Source organism: Anopheles stephensi, chromosome 2, assembly GCF_013141755.1.
Source record: "Anopheles stephensi strain Indian chromosome 2, UCI_ANSTEP_V1.0, whole genome shotgun sequence".
Taxonomy (NCBI): domain Eukaryota; kingdom Metazoa; phylum Arthropoda; class Insecta; order Diptera; family Culicidae; genus Anopheles; species Anopheles stephensi.
The window spans coordinates 39,713,937-39,737,165 of record NC_050202.1 but is presented as its reverse complement, the minus strand read 5'-3'; the positions used below and the strand labels follow the sequence as shown (position 1 = coordinate 39,737,165).

The 23,229-nt window shown below is 46.4% G+C and overlaps 1 protein-coding gene across 1 annotated transcript; it reads right to left on the bottom strand.

Moving 5' to 3' along the window:
- Positions 1 to 477: 477 nt before the first annotated feature.
- LOC118507874 lies at positions 478 to 23,220 on the bottom strand. Its single transcript, XM_036047081.1, has 8 exons — positions 23,110 to 23,220; positions 20,332 to 20,544; positions 19,065 to 19,456; positions 18,869 to 18,992; positions 4,629 to 4,868; positions 3,342 to 4,375; positions 823 to 3,265; positions 478 to 735 (listed from the first exon to the last, which is right to left on the bottom strand). The coding sequence occupies exons 2-8, from the start codon at positions 20,439 to 20,441 to the stop codon at positions 606 to 608; spliced, it is 4,473 nt and encodes a 1,490-aa protein (XP_035902974.1). The 5' UTR covers positions 20,442 to 20,544; positions 23,110 to 23,220; the 3' UTR covers positions 478 to 605.
- Between the last annotated feature and the right edge of the window lie 9 nt (positions 23,221 to 23,229).

The following is a 23,229-nucleotide window of genomic DNA, read 5'->3' as shown; positions in this document are numbered from 1 at the left end:
GACATAGTCCAATCGTCCTAATCTAAGCGGCCTGTTCCAAGGGACCAATTTTAAAATAGAAAAGTGCACTAAGAGCCTTAAACTTTTAAAGCTGAGGCCTCCCAGTAGCTCTCGAGCTCACTATCCAACATAAGTCTCAATCAATCTTTCGTGTGTTTGATTTTTTTTGAGGATGGTTTTCATCAACGTCGATTATCAACTGCTGGATACTAGGACGACAGCATTGCGGTAGCGAACGAGGAAAATGGCCGAAATGCTTTACAAGCCGGCGATTGCATTGGCATAGCAGCAACCCAATGTAGCTGGATCTTTTTTGAAAACCTTTGAACCTTCATGCACTTCATATCGTACTGCTTTGCTTTCCCCAAAACTACCGGACGACGTTCATCGGCGTAAACCATACTCGATTGCGTGACTGTCATCATGTGTGCTAAGCGTGCTGTTGCGTGCTAAGTCGCCTTTGCTTTCCATACGATATGCGTTCATCAATATAAAGTTTATTTAATGTTGTGGAATAAATAAATAGCCATACGCTGATGATAATGTAGTGAGTATGCAGTAAAATAGTCATGGAAATGCGTTTGTTGAAACATGCAACATCCAGCTCAATCCTGATCGGCAATCGGTGACGGGAGTTCGCTGAGCGACAGGGCATCACTCTTAAGCAGTGGTACCGTCGCCGGCGGTTTGCGCTGTTTCGATGGTTTGGAATGATACATTACCCAATTGTCTGGTCTGTGGCGAGAAGGTTCAACAAAAAATTGCGATAAGCTAATTTGCTTTCGATCGGCGTGTGTGGATGGTGTAGCCATCATCAATTACCTGTCTATGCTGGTCAGCAGTACAAACGGTACCAAGGAAATGGCACTCGGTTTCTTGGTCGGCGTCTTGAGTCGATTGTTGGTCGGTCGTTTGTTTTTCAGTTTCGTTGTCAATGTCCTGTCTTTCGTTGTGTCGTCTCTTATCGATCGTTGGTCAGTTTTGTAGCGAGCGTCTTTATGTTTTCCGTCAGAGTCGATCGTTCTAAGTCTTCGGTTGTGGTTCGGTAAGCTAGCCGGCGGTCCATTGTCATCGTGTGAAGATGTAGCGTCACGTTTTTCTCCGTTCAGTAGCTGTCCAACAAATTTGTCTGAGTAGTCGTCCAACAGTAGTGGCTTGTCATGTTCGGGTGCGTATCTGTAGTAGTAGTAGTCTTGTTGCGTACGGTTGTCGTACAGAGGTCGCAATGTTCTGTCGGTCAGATAGTCAGTATAGAATCTCGTCCTTGTCCCGTCCCGCGTCCAATAGTCTCGGTAAGCGTGACCCGTAGTGGTGCCGGATTGGCGTACAAGTGGTTCGTAGTGTGTTTGTTCCGGTCGCAGATAGCCGTCGTGCTCGTCAAGCGGAAGAACCGTCAGTCGGTCGGCGTCGTTAGAGTCGCCGGTAGTAGTCGTATGTCGGGTCGGGTTCGGTACCGTATCGTCATAGTCATTGCCGTAGTCATAGACAGAGAAAGATTCGGAAAGCTTCATAGGAACATCCCCGGAAGTAGGAAAAACGGAGCGAGTAGAGGAACCGTTGGAGGCGACAGTGGTGTTACTAGTAGAGATAGCATGGCGTAAGGATCTACTGCTACTGTTAGTGGAAGGGCGACGGACACCGGTGAGGGGAAGGCTTCTAAAGTCCACCGAAAAGACAGAAGATTGTGCGAGAGAGGGTTGTTTGAATGGTTTATTGGATGGTGGTGGTTTGTGAAGGTTCTGGTCGGTCGGAGGTCTAAACGTCGATGTCCGTGGTCGCTGCGGTACGTCTGCGTTTAGCGTGTGCTTGTCCGTGAGTCTACGTCGTGGTGTCGTCGTCGTCGGCGTCGTTCGTAACGGTCTGCGGGTGTCGAGGCAAGGGTTTGGTGGAGGAGGGGGTGGAGGTGGTGTCGGTGGAGCCATGTAGTAGTTCCCTCCATATGGAGGATAGTACCCAAACACTAGTGGTTGCGATGTAGTCGTCCTCGTAGTAGTAGTTGGTAGATGGTAGCCGTAGGCAAGGTACGGTGGTGGAGGCTCGTTGTCCGTGCTGTAATCCGCGTCGTAGTCCCCGTAGTCGGGTGGTGGCGAAGGTGTTTGATAGTACCCGTACCGTGCGTCCACATCCCTAACGTTGGTCACTTCCCGTCTCGTGCGTACAAGTTCTTGTTGGTGGTCGGTAGGTTCTGTGTCGGAGGTAATCGTTCCGTTGGTGTTGCGTGAGGCAGAAAAGTCCAGGTTGCTGGTCACTAACGGTCTGGTGCCCGACGATGTTGGTCGTTTCTTGGTAGTCGTTTTGCGTGTAGGTTTGCGTTTCTGAGTAGGTTTCGTAGTCACTTTCAGGTCGAGTTTGTGATCTATAACCGTCGGAGTCGAGGACTGTCCACTGGCAGGTGTTGGTCTGTTGGTTGGTGTCGGTGTCAGGTCTAGTTTGTTGCTTATAATAACCGTCGGTCCCACTGTCAGCGTCGAAGACTGCGGTCTCTGTCGGTTCGGTTGCACACCGGTATTGCCGTTCGTTATGAGGTCCACCTTGTTGATGACGTTACTGGGGGTGTCTAGTACCAGGGAGGGGCGTCGCGTAGTGGTCGTAGTTGAGGAAAAGGTCGAGGATTGGGCAGTCGCTTGGTCGGCTGTCGGTACGGTTCCATTGGCTGGTCTCGCTTCGTCCTCTTCGTCCTCGTCGTCATCTTCGTCATCTTCTTCGTCCTCGTCTTCGTCTCCGGGGTCGTTATTGAATGGGTCACGTTCTTTCCAGGGCGTCAGGTCGATCGGTGCCATCAGTCTCGATTCGCACGGTAGTCTTTCGTTCTGGCCAAAATCGGACGGAAGAAACACGAACGGTTGTAGTGTTCCGCCGCCACCCAGCGCTCGGCAAAGCACTTGCGAAAACGCCACCTGTCGTATCGATTCGAGCTGGGCAGGCGTGAACGACGACTCGAAGCCCGAATTTTCGTACCAAAACCGGTCACCTTTGCGCAAATTGCTAAACTGTTGGGCAATGATGCACGAGAAGGTTGGCCCCACGATGCCACCCACCACCGGCCGTTCAGCTAAACCGCCGACAAACAAGTCAATGTCATCAACGGTGCGATAGGCCTTCCGGAGACGGTTCGTTGAAGCCGGACCCATGACACGTTCCAAATCGGACCAATCTTTAATGTTGGACAGACCGCACGGACCACGCCAGTTGACGTACGCCGGCAGCCCATGGTCGCGACCCCGTTGGATGTTGATCGCAGCCAAATCGAGACCGAACGGGAAACCTGTCAAAAGGAAAGCGCATAGAAATGTATGAGTGAAAATCGTTCTCCAGGCTCACGCTCCGTACGGCGCACTTACTCTTCGTCTGGAACAGATGGTTGGTGAGCTCGGCCGTGATGAACTCGTCGCGCTTCAGCGCCCTCTGGTTGACCATTCCCCGCAGCAATCGGTGCAACGAACCCGGACCTCCAAAGTCACCCTCGGACGTGTCCTCGTGCAGGCTGACATTGTTTGCGATGAACCGGTGATGGCGGTCCGCACGCATGTACGTGCTCTGGATAAGCGAGTGCCCGAACCGGAATGCGGCGGCCGAGAACTCATTGGCTATGGTGGGGTTCACGTTCGCATCATAGCTCCGGTAGTAGCCGCTCGTTTCCAGCTCCAAGTCGAACAGCCGACACACCTCCTTGCCCAGCACCAGCGGCAGAAACTCGCGGTAGGTAATGTGCTGGAAAAGCGCCCCCACGATGCGTCGCGTTTCCTGGTACACTTTCTCGTCGCTCCAGTGTGGGTTAATGTCGGACAGGCGCGTTGCGATCTGGTTGTGCTCGTTCACCCATATCATGTGCATCATAAGCAGGCCCGGTTGCTCACCGCTCCGGCTGTCACCGGGCCGTATGCACTGGTTCGCCAGGGCTGCCCGAAAGCAGACGTCCTCGTGGGGTGGACCACGGCCAAAAAGCAGCATACCGCTACGAAAGATCCGTGCATTGTCCGACGAACGTGGATTGCTCGAGTAGATTGGGGATGCGTCGAGGAAGGAGGTCGCTTGATTGGTTTGCTCCCGCCACGACAGCAGACAGTCGCGCCGTTGAGCTGGGGCCGAGCGGAGAAACTCCAGACAGCGCACACCGAGATGCGATAGCCAGGGGTCGTCTTGCGGGACTTTGATCGGCAAACAGGACGGATGCGTACTCTCTTCGCCTCCGTTGCAGCAACGCGGCGTCGAACCGTTGATGCTGCGTGGCTGAGCCGTGGCCGTGAGGTCGTGGTCAATCAGCTGTCCCCAGAGGGCTAGCATCATCGTCACGGGTGCTTCCTCGTTGCGGGACCCATGGACCACGAGACTGACGAATCTGGCCGAGGGAAGCGTGGCACCCGTTACGGATCGACTACATGGGGGAGACAATGGTTTAGGAAATAAGTAATCCACGTAGTTGGTGGTGCTTTTGTCGCGCGTCACTGCCATTGCCACAACACTTCAGTTCAGAAATTAAATAGTTCCCTTCTCTTTTCTTTTGGCCACTTTTGCATTATTTTTTCAACCATAAATCAAAGGAAATCACTAATCGAACTATCGATTCCAATCACAGTGCCAACAACATGAATACAAAACTTCGCCACTTGTTATCACAGCTCACTTACCGTATTCCCTCGACGCCGTCCTGATACTCCGGGGCCAGAAACCGATGGAAGGGCATCTGGGCCGATCCCCAGCGCGGTCGGCGAGCGTTGTTGCACGTTCCATCGTGCGTTCTGTAGCGCAAACTAGCCGGCACACAGCGTGGTGCTTCCCGCGACGGACACAACTTTTCCAGCGGTGTTTTCTTGAGCGAAATTTTCGGTGGCGCTTGTCGACCGATCGCAACGTACTCGACGTTGGTGCTGGACGCGCCGCAAGTGGCAGAAATTCACAAACAAACAAAAAATCACATCGTTAGTGAGGAACACTGTTTCAACGCTCATGTATCGTCAGTTCTATCCAGTTGGTCCCGGTCGTGCATGATCACTTCAACCCGAGCGGCAGCCACCACTTTCACTTTCACCCTCGATCGGTGCCACTTTAATTGCATTTCGAATGCGCGTGCTGTCCGTTTGTTTTTCTAGGTTACGATCGCCCCACTCGTGATTCACTTCGCTCGCTTCGTTGTGCTGGCGGCTTGCGACGAACCACACTGCAACGAACCGTGCGCCACACTGACTTGGCTTGCGATCGTGACGATCGTATTTATAAAGTTTTCCACCACGCCTTGGATGCGCCCGAGCGGACGATCGCTTCCGATTCAGTGCTCCCCGCCCGTTTTGCACCTTCTGCACATTTCTGCGCTACAGCAGATGGGGCCACTTTCCACCGACCGAGCGTGGTGGGGTTGGGATCAATGCGGTTTTCTTTTCCCTAACCTAGCGCTTTGCTCTTTGCACCATCCATTGAAGGGAGGATCCCTGAACGATCGTGTCAGTTTTCTTTTTAAGGGTGGCCGTGGTTTAAGCCAGAAGCAGGCACCGCGTGTGGACCGTACATGTGCAGAAGAAAATAGTCAGATACGCGACACGTGAAGCCGGCACGATCGGCGACCCTCCATCCGCGAGATGACATCTTGCTAAGTGGTCTATCTTTCTGATGGTCTTCGTACACTGTTCCACATATATTTTACGAATGGAAAGCTGGTGCTGAATGCCTGAACGGAATTGTCAACCCATATCTGTTGGCCTATCGCTCCATCTGCTCTGTGCAGATGTTTTATTAGGGGAAAGCAAATAGAAAAAAATCGCCCGAATGTGATCACATAGCAATTTTCTCTGGAAGCTTTTCCATTTGCTAGCCTCCTCCTAGGCACAGCAGGGTCTTCCTGTGAGCTCTAATCAACGTGCTGCCGTACGGTTTTGTACGTGAGTGTCACTCGCTGGGCTCTACAGGCCAACGGAAACGGTTGGTGAACCGGAATTAATGCTTCACGACCCACTGCAACCATCCCAAGCAGGGGAAAGTGAACGATCACGTCTTCTTGACGATCGTAACCATGAACCGCGACACTGACGCGACCTGTTCGCGTTGCAGTTTCTCTTTTCGGAGCGCACTTTTTGTTTTCGTCATTTTAGCACTTTGATCTTCATCTGTGCCTCCCTCCCGGCCCGAGTGTCGTCTTTATAAATTTTCTTTTTATGTCTTACGCTTTAACGTTTCCGTAGTTGCGCTGTTGCCATTTTCTCATGCCTCTCTCTGTCGAACACCACAAGTTGGTAAGTTTTTTGGTTAAGTCACAATATAAAGAAAATTAAATCGCCTCGTTTTGGTGACTATGACGAATGCGATGTTTGGCTCGGATGACGGTTTTTCGGAGCACCGTTGTTCTCCAGTAGGCTACCCGTTTCGGCTTCGTCATGGACTGCTCCGGTTTCCTTACTTTGCTAATTTAAAGTGGAGCTTTTTGCTTTACCCTGATCGCTTCTTTTTTGTGATTGATTTTGGTGGCATTGATGGGAAAGATAGAGGGATAGAGTTGTTATCATCCGCCTAGAGTCCCGCTATACAGGAGAGCATCGTAACGCGAGTAAACTGAGCTTATGCAGCATCTTCCTTGAAACTGGTTGTAGGAAGTATCGATCATTTAGTGGGCCAAGCATTTCCCTAAGAGGGCTCGTTCCAGTCAGCATATTCGACATGCTAGAGGCTTCAATGTTGAATTCTACTTGGATTGCGTCTAAAGGGCTTGATCCACAACTTCCCCAATACGACCGTTAGCTCAACTAACCTAAGCCACAATGTAGCTACATCAATTCTAGCCATTAACTGACCTTCCTTAACACTTCCCCAACCACCTACTTTCTTACGATGGGGAATATGGTAAACAAACAGTAGCGGAGTTTAGTAAGTGAATGGCCACAACCAATTTTTGATGCACGCCGCACGAGCCTGCGAGTGAAATTGAAATTCCGCAAACAGTGCCAAGTAAATCCGTCGCGCAGTTGACAGAAAGGTCTCGTTTCACTGAACTTGACGCCGGTGATCCCGAAATCAAAACCATCGCTATTTTTGTGTGCTGGCGGGCGGTGTTGGCTTGGCTGCACGCGGGTCGAGATCAGGGTTGGGCCGAGATGCGGATCGATCCGATTGGCGATGCGCAACGACGCGACGCGATGCAGCGTTTCCGAGGTCAGTCTGTTTGTTATTCGCCCCAGGCAAACTGGCACACGTGGTGGTATACGTGCCGTTTGGGTTGAGGTTTTGTCCAATTTCTCCTGCTGGTGCCGCCTGTGGGTTATGCTTAACGAGGGCCCGCGAGGTCGACCTCTGCGGGCTTAGATTTGGTAGTTTCTGTCATTAGCACGTGATAACGTGATTTAGTTGAGTCATATGTAGCATAAGCATAAACAAAATGTTTCCATTGATACGTAAACTAAAGAAAATGCATTTGTAAATAATGCACCAAACTTTCTTGGTTGCCTGTCAAACGAAAACAACACTTTCATATACTCTACGACTACTATTAGCGCTCTCCTAAGCCGCCTCTATTCCCTTTGCTTGTGCATTCAATCAAGTCTCACCATTTGACAGGTAAGCTGACACAACATCCATCAATCGGGCTCCATCGTTTGGCCCGCACCTCCCTAACACCACCAGCCGTTCGTTGAGCGATCGGATAAACAAACTATCACATTCAATTAAAGCAATCCGCCCATCCGGCCGGGCTGGGAAACGTTTAAACAGTCCTTGGAACGAACACCTCCCACATCCCAACCGTTGCTTCCGTGGCTTTTTTGGGTCACTGGCCGCCGTGGGCTTTCGGTGACGGCGTCTCCCTTATGCCACGGCTTTCGCAGGAGAAAAGAAAGTCCAAGACCTTTGCCCGGCGCGAGATCATGAACTTTGTGGCAAGAGCATTCGAGAAAGTATCCCAGACAGGCAATTGTTGTTTGCGATCGTCTTGTTGGTTTTTTTGGTTGTTGTTTTGGTTGGTTTGGTTGCGCCCCGCAATGAGATGAGTATCAGACCCGTAAAGTGAAATCCGAAGCAGCACCACCAGGCTGCAGTTCCAGCGGCGAGAAAGCCTTCCTTGTCGAAGGTTCGCCCCGTTTTGCTAGGAAAGTGCTGGCAAGGTAAGCAGTGGTGGCAGCCTTGGTACGGATGCTGCGGTCAACGCAGGAAACTTGGCGTAAACTACTTTCTACCTGCGCGGCACATCCGCAAAGCGGTGGCTTCGGGGTACGTGAGTCGAGTCGACCGGAAATAGAAAGTGTCTTGAGCCTTGCGGAGAGGTGGAAGAAAGAAAGGCCAAATCAGGTCGGAATGATCCGGGGTGGAATGGAGTGGATAATCGGTGGAAAACACATCGAATGCATCAATCAGGTTGCTGTCTTGGCGAGTGGGTGAAAAGTTGGCGGGAGTGAAGTTCCTACTTTTTGGCCACCAAATCGGAGCGCAACTAATGTAATTATGCAGATGAGAGGCGATCTTCCTCCCGAACGAGTAGCGGTAACCGAAAGCAACCTCGTGGTGGCCTCACATGTTTTGAGTGATTACTACCATTATTTTTCTACCCAGCGTAGCATTTTGCGGATAAATCGAAACTGCTGTTGGTCTGAGAAGTGTTAGTTTTTTTTTCTCTATATTTTATGGAACAGGTGCATGTTACGCAGCATATTTAAATATTTACCGTTGCGCTCTTTACAACACAAATTTTAGTATCGATCAGCTCTCCTAATATTTAACAGCTTTCCCCATCCTGATAGGTATCGTTTTACTTTGGTCCCTTTGCAAAGGAGTCGCTACTCGTTAGCCAACCACAAAGCTAACATTTATTCATCACAAGCAAATGTGAACAATTTCATTTATCGATCACTGGGCTGTGCCCAAACAGAGAGCTTTTCAGTGTTCCAGCCGAAAGCTTTGCCACGGTGATCTATTTATTGCACCAAACCGTGCGCCACTATGACACAACCAACCGATTGGGACAAGCGAGTAAAAACATAAACCGTTGAAGATCCTCTTCAAAAAGTTCGAGAGGATGTAGCCTTCAAAGAGGCAAAGAAGGCGGTTCGAATGCCTTGTTAGGAGTGGAGTCTCTCCAAAAATCAGCCCAAAAGAGCTGTCGTCCATCGGGATGGGATGCGGTGGGTTACGGTGGCGCCCGATGTCTATGCGTATCTACCCGCACCCACCCGCCAGTTCCAGTCTCTTCCAGTCTAGGAAATGAAGCAGCAAGAGCTACCCGACTATGGAAAAAGTTATACAGTCTGCAACACGATACTTCCGCAACTGTAACGTAACGTAGGATTTTCTCCGTCCCTGGCGAAGATCGTTCCTGATGGGAGAAGCAAGCGCGCTTATGGGAAAAAAGGTTATGGAGAGATTCAGGTCCATCCGCATAACCTGTTTTTTGTTAGTGCTTCTGTGAGTGCGTCCGATTCCAGACCCCTGGGTTGCCATGGGTAGGTAGGTTATCAGAAATCATCGCACTGCTCATCATCAGACTGGGAGAAGCCCGTCTCTCGTTGGCTTAAAATCACTCCTCCGAAAGAAACAGTGTGCACCACAGTGTGGGAGAAAGTGGCCGAGCATAGCCTTACATAAGGTGATAATTAATTCATCGAACACGTGCTGGGACCGACGACCGACCCGCGGCTTTTGGGCTGTGTCGGGTGTCCGTCCGTAACACATGCTGGATTGGATGGCTGCGATGACTCGAGGTCTTATAGCATGCCTTTTTTTTCTCCACACATGATCATGGTGTCTGCTCATGATCGAGGAGTTCGAACGGTACTCGAATCGATCGTGATGCTCCTCAGCATCAAAAGATCCAAGGGTGGGAGGAAGATGGTGAAGACGTTCGCCATTTGCATCATTGAATCACACACCGGTTTGACTCGTTTTTGGAGTGCTATTATTGGAAAGCACCGTACCGGGGAACTGTGGGAGTAGTAAAAGTGTCTTTCGGGTCGGGTTGACCGTTTGGAGCGGGGTCGCTGAGGAGCAGTGTTACAGCAGCGACACAGGTACGTGGTATTGTATCACCTTTCTAATAAAATTCGTATACCATCGAGGAAGGATTAATTGCGAAGCAGTGTAATAAGCAACAGTATCATGTTTCTGGTGTATGAATTAAAAATTCTAAATACGCTAAAATCTCTCTTGTTTATGGGTGTTAAAGAGAAAATTTTACAGAAAAGTGATCGCGCCTTCGGAGTCGACAATAATCCCATCTATTCTCTAGTCAAAAGTTAAAAACAACAACCGATGAAACTTTCCCATTGAAACTATTTGCCAGAGGAATTCTACAGACAACACGGCGACTTTTCACCATTGGCAGGTTCCTCATGGAAGAGCTTCATTGGATGGAAGGACGCGGACCCGAAAGGCTTTTATCTTCTTCAGATGGTTTTATCCGTAAGGGAAGCTTGATCACTGGACCATCCTATGTGGACCGATGTCGAATGTGAAGCCTCGAAACGTGGATAACGTCCATCTAAACTCTCGAAAGGGATGTCCTAGTTTCTACTGTTGGGTTCTATATCCACAATCGAGACCTCCGATCTCGGCCTCCTCTTGGAAAATAGTCGCGTCGCACAGGTGCTGAGTTCAACGAGCCTTTCTAACGCTGCTTTCGGGTTTGTCCCAAAGTGATGCCATCCTTTACGGCCTCATTGGAATGGGAAGATGCTCGGAAGGATTTTTTACCGCTTATGGGCAAATGGACAAAAGAGATTATTTTATAACCAGGAACTATTTAAGCTCCGCTACGGCTTTGATTGCAGTAGATGTTATTAAACGCAGGGCTTGCAAAACCTTCTTAGGTCGTACCATTGGCGAGTCTATCAGCAGAGAGATTTGGAGGACTTCTGCAGCAGGAAAAATTATACATTTGAAATATGTTGTTGTTGCTCGTACTGAGAGAGTTGCAAATAAATCCCAACCTTAGCAGCAAACATAACATTTTCCTACCAAAAAATCAAAATCACTGCGCTGTACAAACACTCAATGAATTGGGAGCTCGTTCAGCAGTAGTGCGGAAATGCAAATATCAGCATTAAAACGTCGCGCCACCTGGGAACATTCGAACGGTAATCGTCAATCATCTTCGACATAACACTAATCATATAATGTGCAGGTTTCCGTATGCCCACAGAATTGCCGCTGGGGGTGGCCTTTGATTTGTTTTACGATCGGTCGACTAACTCCACCGGATGTCTTCGAATGCGCCAGCTACCGGTTTGCCACAGCGAACCAATCAATCGTAGAAATGGCACCAATCAAAAGTAAATTGTACGTACCGCCTCAACCAATCGTCCGATCGTTACGAGAAGCGATACGAACCGTGTCCCGGGGCGGTTGACGGAAAGATGTAAATTATGGTTCGGGTTTTCTTTTTGCAACTCGGAATCGAAAGACAAAATGAAACATTATAAATGTATCAAGGAGCTTTTCCGAATCGGCGATGGCATGGCGGTGAGTGCGAACGAACCAGTCATTAAGCGGGTGACACAACATAACGCGGAAGCCTTTGCGGTGGTGGTGGTGGGTACGTGTCGATCGAAAGCTCCATGGGAGGTAAGATTGAGATTGGAGAAATATGAATTGCTTATAGCTTTTCCATCCCTTTCATCGGTGAGTTCTTGGAACTGAAGATATACTTGGGGACTTGAGCTGTTTACTTCATCACTACCATCATTTACCTTGGCTTGGTGATGAAACAAGCCCTTAACTTTACAACCAACCTGACTGAAGCTTGCTTCATAATGGAATCATCTTGCACAGACCTAACATACCATAAGCCACCGACCGTCGTAATCAAACCGAATGCTTCTCTTAGGTTTCTCGTTCCGTGATCTCCACCTTACCATTTGTTCTCACACAGCTGCCCGGGGAGGGCATGTAAGCATCGGCAAATGAGCTACCCTCCAAAACCCGCAAAAACAAGCCCCGGGAGACTGTCATAATTTCATTTTGTTATGTTGTTGTCGTTTTTCTCTCTGGGTTGTGTTGTCTTCTGCTTCATTTCGACGATTAAGCCAACCACCCACCCAGCCAGCTGGCAGACAATGTTGAGGGGTGTGAAAAGTCTCGCTGTCTCGCTGTGTGTTGTTTAACGACGAAGCTTAGTAAGATATTTGCGTGATGAATTCGTCGTTCATTTTTTACTCCTGTTGCTGCTGCTTATTCGTTTGTTCGCTGATGAGAAAGTTTGGTTCTCATCGCAGCTTTATTTGTTGTTTGCCGTGTTCGATGGGCTTTTCGGTTTGGTTGTGGTGCATTGTGTAACAGCTAGGTGCCTAAAAGGTATGTTAGCACCATACGCGCTTGAGAGTGCGTTGCGTTGCCAAAAGAGACGATGCCGATACCCGCGCCCCAAGACCGGGGAGGCAAGCACGCCAAAAATGAAAATCAAAACAATAACAAAAAAGCGTGGTTAGTTCGTGGTGGTTTCTGCCCCGTGACTGTGGAGTGAAGTTTAGTTATCAAATCATTTTTAAACATTAGTTTGCCTTCTTGCATCCCAACGGTGGTTCCGCGTGACGATTGAGATGCATAGAGCCAGAGCCAGGCCAGTGGTAGGCGGTATTGTTATTGTACTTTGTTTGCTTACGCTTGGTACAATAATGATGCAGAAGAGTGTGGGAGCTAGTATGGGGTTTGATTAGATGAGAGTCTTCAGGAACGGCACATCGGTCCGGACGCCCAACACTGCAACAGTGCATGGGAAAAAAGTAGTTGTGCGAAAAGAAAGTGTTTAACATTTTTAACCGAACGCAAACAATACGGCTGTGGAGCGTTTGCGGAACATTGAAGCCTCAGTTCATTTGTTTAATGGGAAAAGCTTATGATTTTGTAACAATTGATGGAAAACGATGGTATTTGCGTTGCTTATTAAGATGTATCATGAAAATTGAGAAATCTCGTTAGCAACACTTGCACTACGAAGCAATTGTACTAGGCCAAACAGGTTTGGTTATTTCGGTAAGAAAAATGCATTAATATGTGTTTGTTTGACCTGTTACTCCAACGAAGTTCCTTGTATCTTGGGCTGAATGTATAATTTTGTAATATAATCATATAATTTGACTGACATCGAATGGCAGAATCCGTCAAGTTATTATAAATCGTCCTCATAGACTGAGAGGATGGGGTATATACACCTGTTTACAGTTACAGTCGAATCGCTCACCGTTTGCTTCGACTCACGAGCTACCTGCTTCGATTTGCGTGCCATTACCATCGAAAGAGCGACCCTATGGTCGAATCGCATGCCGTTACTATGGAATGATGTGCCGGTATATATGGATTTGTGAATGTTTGCACCTTTCAAATTCGCTTCTTCCCTCGAAGCAATAGTTTTTTTTTGTTATCGCTTAAACTTACGGATAATTTTAACGACTAAAGGCAATAGAAAGCATTATTTTAAACAATTTTTCACGTGTTTTACATATTGTGTCAAAGCAAAAATGAACGATACATACAAACTATTTCATGGAATTCAATGAAAAATATTGAAAAAGAAATTATGTAAACTAGCTAAATGAACTTTTCTAAATTTTGTTCGCCGTTCGAACCCATTCATTTCCGCTAGTTTAATGTATAGATCACCACATCTGAAAAACTAGTCTTGTGTTCGATAGCGAACGATACTGTTCGATGTTGGTATTGTATTACACATTTTTTCGTCATTTACGGTTTATTAGCCGTTTGTTCGTATAAAAATGCCGACGAAATGTTTTCTAATGGTAACAAACTAACCGGTCTGTTCATTACACCAAATACTTCATACAGGAGCAATCGAAAATCCATGTATATCGGCACGTGATTCCATGGTAACGGCATGTGATTCGGTCGTCATGTCGCGCATTCGATGGAAACGGCACGCAAATCAAAGCAAGCAGCTCATGAGTCGCAGCAAACGGTGAGCGATTCGACTGTAACTGTAAACAGGTGTAAGAAAGATAGAATGGATCAAAGGACTACTGCAGCGGCCCTAAGCCACTGAGATTTTTGTGGAGAAGAGGTTGTGGCGTTAGGTTGGGATCTTGAACAAATTGAAAGTAACCTCTCAAAATTTGCTGAATGCTTCTTGCGAGGAAATTATAAGACTTTATCTTGCTTTATAGGAAACTTGAGAACATGGGATCTAAATATCCGTACAAATAGGGAAGCAGATTCTGGACAAAAACAAAATTGTTATTCAAAATCTTCAACAATAACGGCTGTCGAGGTTTGTGAAAAATATCTTTCCGGCATTGAGCATGAGTTCGTCGATCGAAGAGATTGCCAACTGATCTCAGCGGCGATCAATGGAATTTATTGGACTTCACTTTTACGTAGGACTCTTTAAACGTCAACACTTCTGTCCACCAAAGGTTCTGCAACCAAGACGGAGGATCATCTAATCGTTACGGCATGGGAGGGCTTGAAAAACATGGGACCATTTATGTTTACGCCATGGTTTCATAACTAAATTCCTCCATGCATAAGGGCCGTAAGGGTTAGGAGCAGTCGTTCCATGCTATTATCTGGAATGGGTTGCAAAATAATTTTTATTTTTAAATGCGAACGTTAACACAAACACTTGAATTCTCCTTAATTTAACAAACGTAATGTTTTATCAAAACAAATGAATATTTACTAAGTCAGAAGCCATTCAAAGTAGATGTTAATGGACATTAGTGTTATGGTCCAACCTGGCTCGGTAGATCTGTCACGGGAACTCACCGGTGACATGCAACGGTCACCGGTTGATGTGATAGTGCGATCTACCGCGAGGTCAGCGAACGAGTGTGAGCGTCCTAGTGAGAGATTGAGTAATCAGATTCGTCCTAGCGTTCAAGCAATTATCTCTGCCAGATTCGATGTATGTGATGTGTCCGTTTGTTTGATGTTTTGTTGGCGTGAATTGTATACGTTAAAAAGTTCGATGATAAATATATAAGTCCGTTTGAAAATATATAAAACAAACATAAAAATTAGCTTCCACAACAAGTTGCTACAAGTTTCTTTTGCATCTCATCTTATAGACATGAATGATTAACCATAATGTAAACAATTTTGTCTAAGCTGACGATCTAAGCTAAGCTTTTCAGTTATGATTTAGTTATTGCTGATCGTTGTAAATTAAGCAAAATGCAACCCACTATGGCCGATGAAAGCTGAACACTGTCTTGTATTTTAATATTACGCTACATTTAATTTCCTTTCGTACGCAACGTCTGAACCCATAGTCGTCGAACGGGCGAGGAAAATAGTAGAGTTTTTTTCTACGACAAGCCATCACGTCGGTTATCAGCACTGCCTTAAGAGAAGACCCATTGTGTAGGGCCTGTTTTCCCGGGCCAAATACCATGTCGCTGCCTGCGCCTCTCGGTACGCGACCATCAGTGGTAATCGCATAATAAAAAGCAACCTCCTATTGCTCACAGCTTCGAAGATGGACCATGACAAAGACGGACGGGTCGGTTGCTCTACGCGCTCGCACGTTGACAGCGGACCGAAGTTACGAAATCGGTTGCGGGACTTGCGGGGCGGCCACTAGCCACTAGCTACTATGGAGATGCGCTCGGAACGTGTTGAAAAGAAATTTCCGCAACAGCGTACGTATGCTCGTACGCGGAACGAACGCGGTGCTTTTGGTCTTGGCATGCAAAACTGTCCACCGGGTATCTCCCCGGTAGCTGTCCATCTCAATTTGTCGACACGGAAAGCAGGACACAGCAAACAAGGGCCGATGTGCCCTTTGGCCGAGTGGTTTGATATAGTTGCAGAGTAGAGGGTCGAAGAAAGATCATCGTGTAATTGCGTTGCGAGAAAGTTGGCCATTGTGTCTGGGGGAGTTTGGGGATTATTCATCGTGCATCGGTTGGTTGGTTGCGAAAAGGGCGGTGGTTGCAACAGGCAAGATGCCGATTTTGTGGCCCAAGCCAACATGCCATTCCATTCCATTCCGGCACTGTTTGAGCTTTCGCACGACTGATAAGTGTTTTGCGGTATGTCAGTATTTCATGTCGTACAATTAGTTTTTTAATAATGGGAGCCTGTGAACTCTATGCAAATAACGTGGTGCGGGCAGGCGAGTTGCATCGATGAGTACGGTACGGGTAAGAGGGCGAGATGAACCTGAGCAACATTGTTGCATGATAATAGACCATCTTTGTTTGCAACTTCGCTTATCGAGGGGAGTGTATTGCAAAGTGTCGTCTAAAACTTAACGCGAGCTCACCACGATGCCGACATACTTCGACCGATTGGGTTCATATAGAATAAACAGAGAGAAAATATGGACATTTGGCGTACACCAAACCATGTTTCGAGGTTAATAATCCCTTATATGCAAATGCAAAGTTCAATATCCATTCTATGGATGGCTGCCCAACGGGTCGAACGTATCGAGATCAGTTGAAGCAACTGGAGCAACACAATTGTGCGTAATTAAATAACCATGAAGTCGTTCCGGCCATCGCCACCCTGGGATCGCCCTCCAGCCCCGGTACACCCTGGTGGATCGGCTGCAACTCTGCCAAAGGTTGGGTAGATATTTGAATACTAATACACCGTGTTTACTAATTGTGCAAACCAGCACAACAGCCCCCTGCGGCCTCTCCCCGCATCCCGCACAATTAATTATGAAACAAATGAGTGTTGGCCCCAAAACAAACACCCCCAAATTGTTGAACTCCTTTTGCGAGCCTACGATCATTCATTATTTTGCTTTGGGTTGGTGAACGTCGGTGGTTTCGCTCCGCAATCAATATGCAGCACACACAGCCCTTGCGTCGATATGCAATGGTGCGAAGACGAAGACGGCCAAACATTAAAGTGTGCCCTTCTATTGCGCCAGTGCGTAGCGCGGCGCGGTTCTGTTTCGCAGCTCAAATCAAACCGTGCAACAAATCGTGCTGTGTGTGCACGAGGCAGACGCTATCGGCTTATGCTTTAATGGTCATCGATAGTCCGCCATTGGTTGCACTGATTGTTGTTTTCCTCTTCGTTTTTTTGTTGGCCGCCGAGCTATGCTTTCTAGGTCGAACGTGCATGGGTGGCCGACGCAGCACGCACAGGGTCGCACATTTAATCGAAATTATCCCGAAACATTATATCAATATGCCAATTTGCATGGGAGAAATGTTGCGCATACAAAATGTAGAACGGGCTGTAGCTGTGCCGCTGTTCGCGTACGTGAGTGTTAGCCAAGCCAGGGGGTATAGCTTATTCGGGATTTGTCGCGTTATAAATGAATTAAAGAGGCAGCTAGGGTGTGGTTATCACAACCATGTTGTGTTATTTGTGCAACAACCGTTGTGTTTCAAATGTTCACGAGCATATCGTAAAAGTTCCACTATAACACGCACAGTTGTGTGCTTTGCTCCGTATGAGATGGATATACGAATCCCGCACTATAGCGACGTTACTGGAGCTAGAGTTAGCTTGGTATCACAGTTTTAGCTTGTAATACTTACTTATCATAAGACGATTGGGGATAGGAAAGTACCTAGTACAAATCGTATACTCATCGCACCAAACAGCACCAACGGTCTAAATCTGTTGCTTTTGTGGGGAAACTTCGGGACCTTCTTCTACAAATCAATCCACTACCTGACGTATTCTGATCTGATGCCGTAGACATAATTGGTTGGAGGCTCTACTATGTAGCAAAAGTTTACCAAAGGATCGAGCTAGCAGCACTATACATCGGGTTCTATCATGCGAATGACACCGGACGGACTACCCAGCCCGTAAAGTCCTTATAGGCCATTCACACGGCGTGATAGCCCAAACTGATATGGAGTGATGGCGTTGATGCGTCCACCAAAACGGTCGGGATGGCTGACGATCGAGAATTGCTGCAGCAGGCCATGACCATGTAAGTAAGCGCTTGTGGCTCTAGTGCAATAAGGATATTTTGATTCTAAAACCTCAACTGGTATCCTCAAATGGTTTAGCTATTTTACTTAATTCTTAATTACATTATTTATCTATGTGATGGCCTTCCAAAGTCAAGAGAACAAGATGTTGACATCTTGTTTAAGAGCACAACTGATAGTTGTAGTGATAGGGGGTTTCAATTAGTAAACTTTATCTTCTAAATGGCTCTATTAACTATTCTTTCCACGAGATTACAAGAAAGAACGAAAAAAGAAAATCAAAAAGAGAAGTAGACATTTAGAGACTGGCATCAATAGCCAAAAGCCATTAATATGAGGAAGCCAGCCATCGGTTGAGTCACAAAAACTTCAAAGAGATATGAAATATCCAATGACTGTTATGTATATAGGATGATGGCAATAAAAGTCAAGTAGTATCTCAGAGCTTACATAATTGATTGTAATATAACAACGTATTGTCTTTTTTATAACAAAAGCTAATGAAAAACTACGGTATACAAGTACGGTTAAGAGGTTTAGTATCCTTCTGGAACCCCCTTAAGGTTTTGAACTCCACAGTTTGCAATGACTTAACTCTACCTCTCATAAATGTTGTAAGATGTCCCTGTGGATTCCTTTAATCCAAATCACTTTCTAGATTTGTTGATATCATTTCCGCCGCTCGTCTAGCTCACCGAAGTCGGGGTATATCAATTATAATCATGTAAAGAACAGCGGAAGATAAGGCTCAAGAGACCCAAAGCCTTCGTAAATAAATAAAAAAAAACACTGAAGTCGGGCAGTTATGATTGAAGTTGTAGCTCATAAAGCTCGTCCTTCTGCCAGCTACACCGTTGATCCTCATCAACTCGTACAGAGCCAGATTAAAATTTAAATTCAGTATTACAATCGATAACCATAACCTTGGAATTAACGACTAGCATGGATTGATATTGTAACACGTATTTAACAGACCATGACTATTTATCCAATGCGCCAGTTACTAAGAAAATAATATCAATGAAGTCAAGCATCTATTATACCTTTCTTTGAATGTTTTTGCAGCGACAAGTGTCGCGTAGGCAGCTTTAGCATCCATTTCCGTTTGGTTCGAGGCACTAAACTGCGCCAGCAATGCTCCTGGGTCGTTTGCGTCCAACACGGCTCCTAAAATGCAAGACAAACACATTAAACACAGTTATCGATTGGGTTATTTTAGAACAGCTTTTGAGCAAGTACCTCGTTTGAGTAGCTCCGGTTCCGCTCGATCGTACAGCTCGATCATCGCTTCCAGTCCCTTGCGTGCGGCCGATTGCAACGCCATCTGCATAACATTTTTTCGTTTTTTCGGCTTACTGCGATGCGAATTGTTTGCACCGGTTGTGCCCTTTCGGCGCGTTTTGTGCCGTCTCGGTGATATCATCGAGGTATCGGGGAGCTGCGTTACATTATGATCCGTCGGGAACGTGACGATCGGATGCGGAAGATCGGAATTATTGGTGGCTGTATCGTTGTTTAGTAAATCTTGTTGTTTCACGTGCTTTGCAAGCTCTTCTAAGGAGATTAGTTCGCCCGTACAAAAGGCAAAGGTAAGGCAAAACAGCACAGACCATAAAAATGGTGAGAGGCAGCTAAAGATCGAAAGAAAAAATAGCATAAAATAAAAGGAAAACTGTTAGTGACTGTGATTGGTGCTTGGTGTAAAATATATCAAATGATTTCAGGTCTGACCTGAAACCTTCCACGTACATAAGATTCTCAGAATTTTAAAAGTGTGCGTGAAAGAAGTTACGAAAGCTGCCTAAGCACGGAGGGCCGTATTGAAGCACACTTTTACTTTCATCATTCCGCGCGTTTAGTTCGTGCTCGGAGGAAGGTAGTACGGTGTACGGCCGATAGAGGAAGCACGTGCCTCCAAAACCGATACATTCACTGTGCCCCGGGAACCATAATCTACGACCGCCTAGCCACAGTACGGTACTGAGCTGAGCGGGTCCATAACAAAAGCAGCGAGGAGTCACGTAAAGAGTCGTAAAATCTACCAAAACAAACGGTGCCCGCCGACTTAATTGATACAAAGCGAGGCGTCAAATGGTGGCCGGTCTGGCTATGCGGAGTGAAGTAACTTGGTTGTTTTGATTTGAAAATTGTTTGCCGTAAGCGCTCGAACAGAAGCCTTACGACTGGTGGGCATGACCCTATGCTGTGTATGCACGGTAAAGAGTTGTAAACAGTGGGTCTTAAATATGCCAAATGAAACAACCAGCAATTGGTTGACCATGTTGTCATTTTAGTTTTTTTTTATTCATCAAGAACGGCCTGACCGTATTGCTGGCATATTAGTTTTAATATAAACACAAGACGGTTAATAACCACTATTGATATCTCCGTTATTGCAAATTCCACAGTTGAAAAGTATGTTTACTGCGGAGAAAGCCATAAAATATGACTTTCTTTTGTTCAACTGCACCCTGAACCCATATTTTTATGAGCAAGTTACACTTACCTCTTGGCCGTTGATGTTGTCTGCTTAGCGGCGGTCGCATAAACTCGACGCCTCGAAGTACACAGGACATTCCGCTTGATTGCCCTCATTTGTTGATCACTTGTCGCCATTCTTGCCGAGTGACTGACCAGTTTACGAGATTTTTTAATATGTTTAATCAATGTTCAATCGCGATTGATGGACTGCCATGGAGCGTATCTGGCATCGAAGGAACTGTAAGGGAACAGCAATGAAATGCTCATTGAAACGATGGTGGAGGATAATAAAAGCCTGTTCGGCGATATGACGGTGCAAATTGGAAACAAGTGTCAATAGGTGGTAATAATTATAAGTTATTCTCTTTACGACATTTTTAACTGCCCAATTAAATTGGTGTCATTGAAACATTTGCTGCAAAAAAACAACGGTTGGTTTGAAGAAACACTCAAGAACCAATTATTTCTTCTGTAAGATCTTCACGTCCTTCAAAAGAAGAATTTCGATCCATATTTTGTACACGCAGGTCTGAGGAATTTCAGGTGTGTTTCGGGAATGTTCACTTGGTTAGAGTAGTAAAAAAATCAACACCTTTGTACGATAATTTGCGACTTTCCGTTTCACTGTTTGTAGCACATTTGTTTCGAACCTTCTTCACTGCACTTTACAAAAAATTCTTCACCTCTCTTCTTATAATATCACACTACACATCCCCCAAAACACGGCGACAGATCCCCGAAGGAGGATCCGCACATCTGACGACTCCGGAGGCAACTCGTCGCGTTTGAACTTGACTTAGTCTGGAGAATGACTGACCCATAAATCGACCCAACATCTCCTGAAGCGCGGATGTCTTGTCTTCCTTTGGCGATCATCCTCCTTTGGCACCGTCATTCCTATCATTATTTTCACCGTCATCATCAGAATCAGCATCACCATCATCATCATCATCATCATCGACGACGTCGTGGCGCCCGGGCCACGCACAGTGCAATCCAATTGAATTCCTGTTTGGGTGCGTTCCGGTAAGAAGCGTTACACATCTTAACGTTGTCGTTTGATGCCATCTGGTCCTGCGGCTTCTGCGCCCGAACGGTGAAACGGCATAATTTCACCTCATTTCCCGTACTGACACATAGGACGGACGCTGCTGGCATAGAAATATGATGTGCTTCGTGTGTGCTTGAGTGGAATGCTTCGCCCTGTGGTTGAGGCGATGATTACAAAGCCCGATCGTCACCTCCCGCTGCGGTGTGTCGCAAATTATTCAGATTCAGAGTCTTTTAAAACCCATCAGCCCTGGTACCTTCCTTGTACCACCGGGTTCAGGGAAGCAAAGCAGCAATGATTTCAATCTGGAACGTGCAAAACCCGTAAACCGGGGCCCAGCAGAAGCGAAATACACACAAACACACACACACACACGGACAGGCAGAAAAAAACTAATAAACGCTCTTCACGATCGTTCCGGAACAAGGGCGCGACAAGCATGAGCGAAGAAAGTGATATAAGCAACCGTGAAACTGGTTTGGGGTGACGGTTTGACTCGAGCCGTTTCTCCGGCCCATTAGGTCAGGATCGGGTCTTCAAAGGTTCGGTCAACAAAGGCAAGGAAGATCTTCCTAGCAATGGATGGTTTGTGGGAAAATTGCAAGCAGAGTTATCAAACTCCCTGTAGTTGCTACTGGTATTTGTTCAAATTTCCCGGATTTTTTTTTCCTGGCATATCAGAAATATTTATTAAAATATTTATAAAATAATAAAATAAAAAATCTGCTTCAATATTTTTAGTGGGGACACGATTTTTGAACTCAACTTGCAAAGCGTAGGAAATGTGCAACCTGGAGTTAGATAATCAGCCCTAGGTTTTCATAGTGAATTCAAAACAAAAAAAAAATCATTTAATGTGTAAAGCATCAATTTAGGTGATAAATGAACACGAATTACTTAGAAAAGTTAACCTATTGCATCAGCTTGATCTGCTCAAGTCAATCCAAAGCTTGTGTTCGACACCTTTGCAAGCGCCTTTATAAACTGTTAAGTAAAAAACTGAGATATTTTGGGGCGTTTTTCCGTCTGCCATTAGGGGTAAGCATTTTGAGAGAAAAAGAAAGAAAACTAATAATAAAGGACCAAAAGTTGTGTAAAAATTATAACTATCAAGCGTGTTAAAAAAAAAGAAGTTTGGTGGAAAATAATGCCGCACAGGTAAGGATCATATTATAGGCAAACTAAGCAGATGATTTGGGGCCCGAGCTTTCAAACGGCCTCGCATATATCGAACGAGGGGAATATTTTTCTATCAGAAGGCTGTGAGGTTCTGCGATCCTGGGATGTGTTGGAGGTCTACAACTACACCTCTGCTCAGGGCCTCCCAGGGACTTGATCCGCCGAGAAACGATCTCTTGCTTCGTGAAAGTATCTCTACGCCTTATAATTGTGTTAGGAAGGAGAACCAACTTATTTATATGTCACTTGTGCTAAACATAAAATTATGTTACTAAATTTCTTTGAAACCTTTCATTTCTCACTTTACTTTCTGCTTTTTCTTCCTATTCCAACGAACTGTGGTATTTGGTTTAAATATCATCGTTTATTTTGACATATTCTTGATGGAAAAGCGAGGCGAGCATTTTCCAACCACCGTTTGACCTACATTTAACCACACACATAACCCAAGCCGTTCGCATCTTTTCCACCGCCCCGAGGGAACTCCCGTTTGAACGTCCGTTCGTAGCCCGTAGTGCGTTGTGTTAGTGTGAGCGTTGGAGAAAGATACCGATGGACGGTATATAAACTCACCTGCACACCAGCCCGCCGGATCGGATCCGAGGTTCGCGATGCTCAGGAACGGTTTTCCACTGCTCGACGATGAAACGCGATGAAACACTTGAGGCGCGCGATCGGTTCTCGATCTTGTAC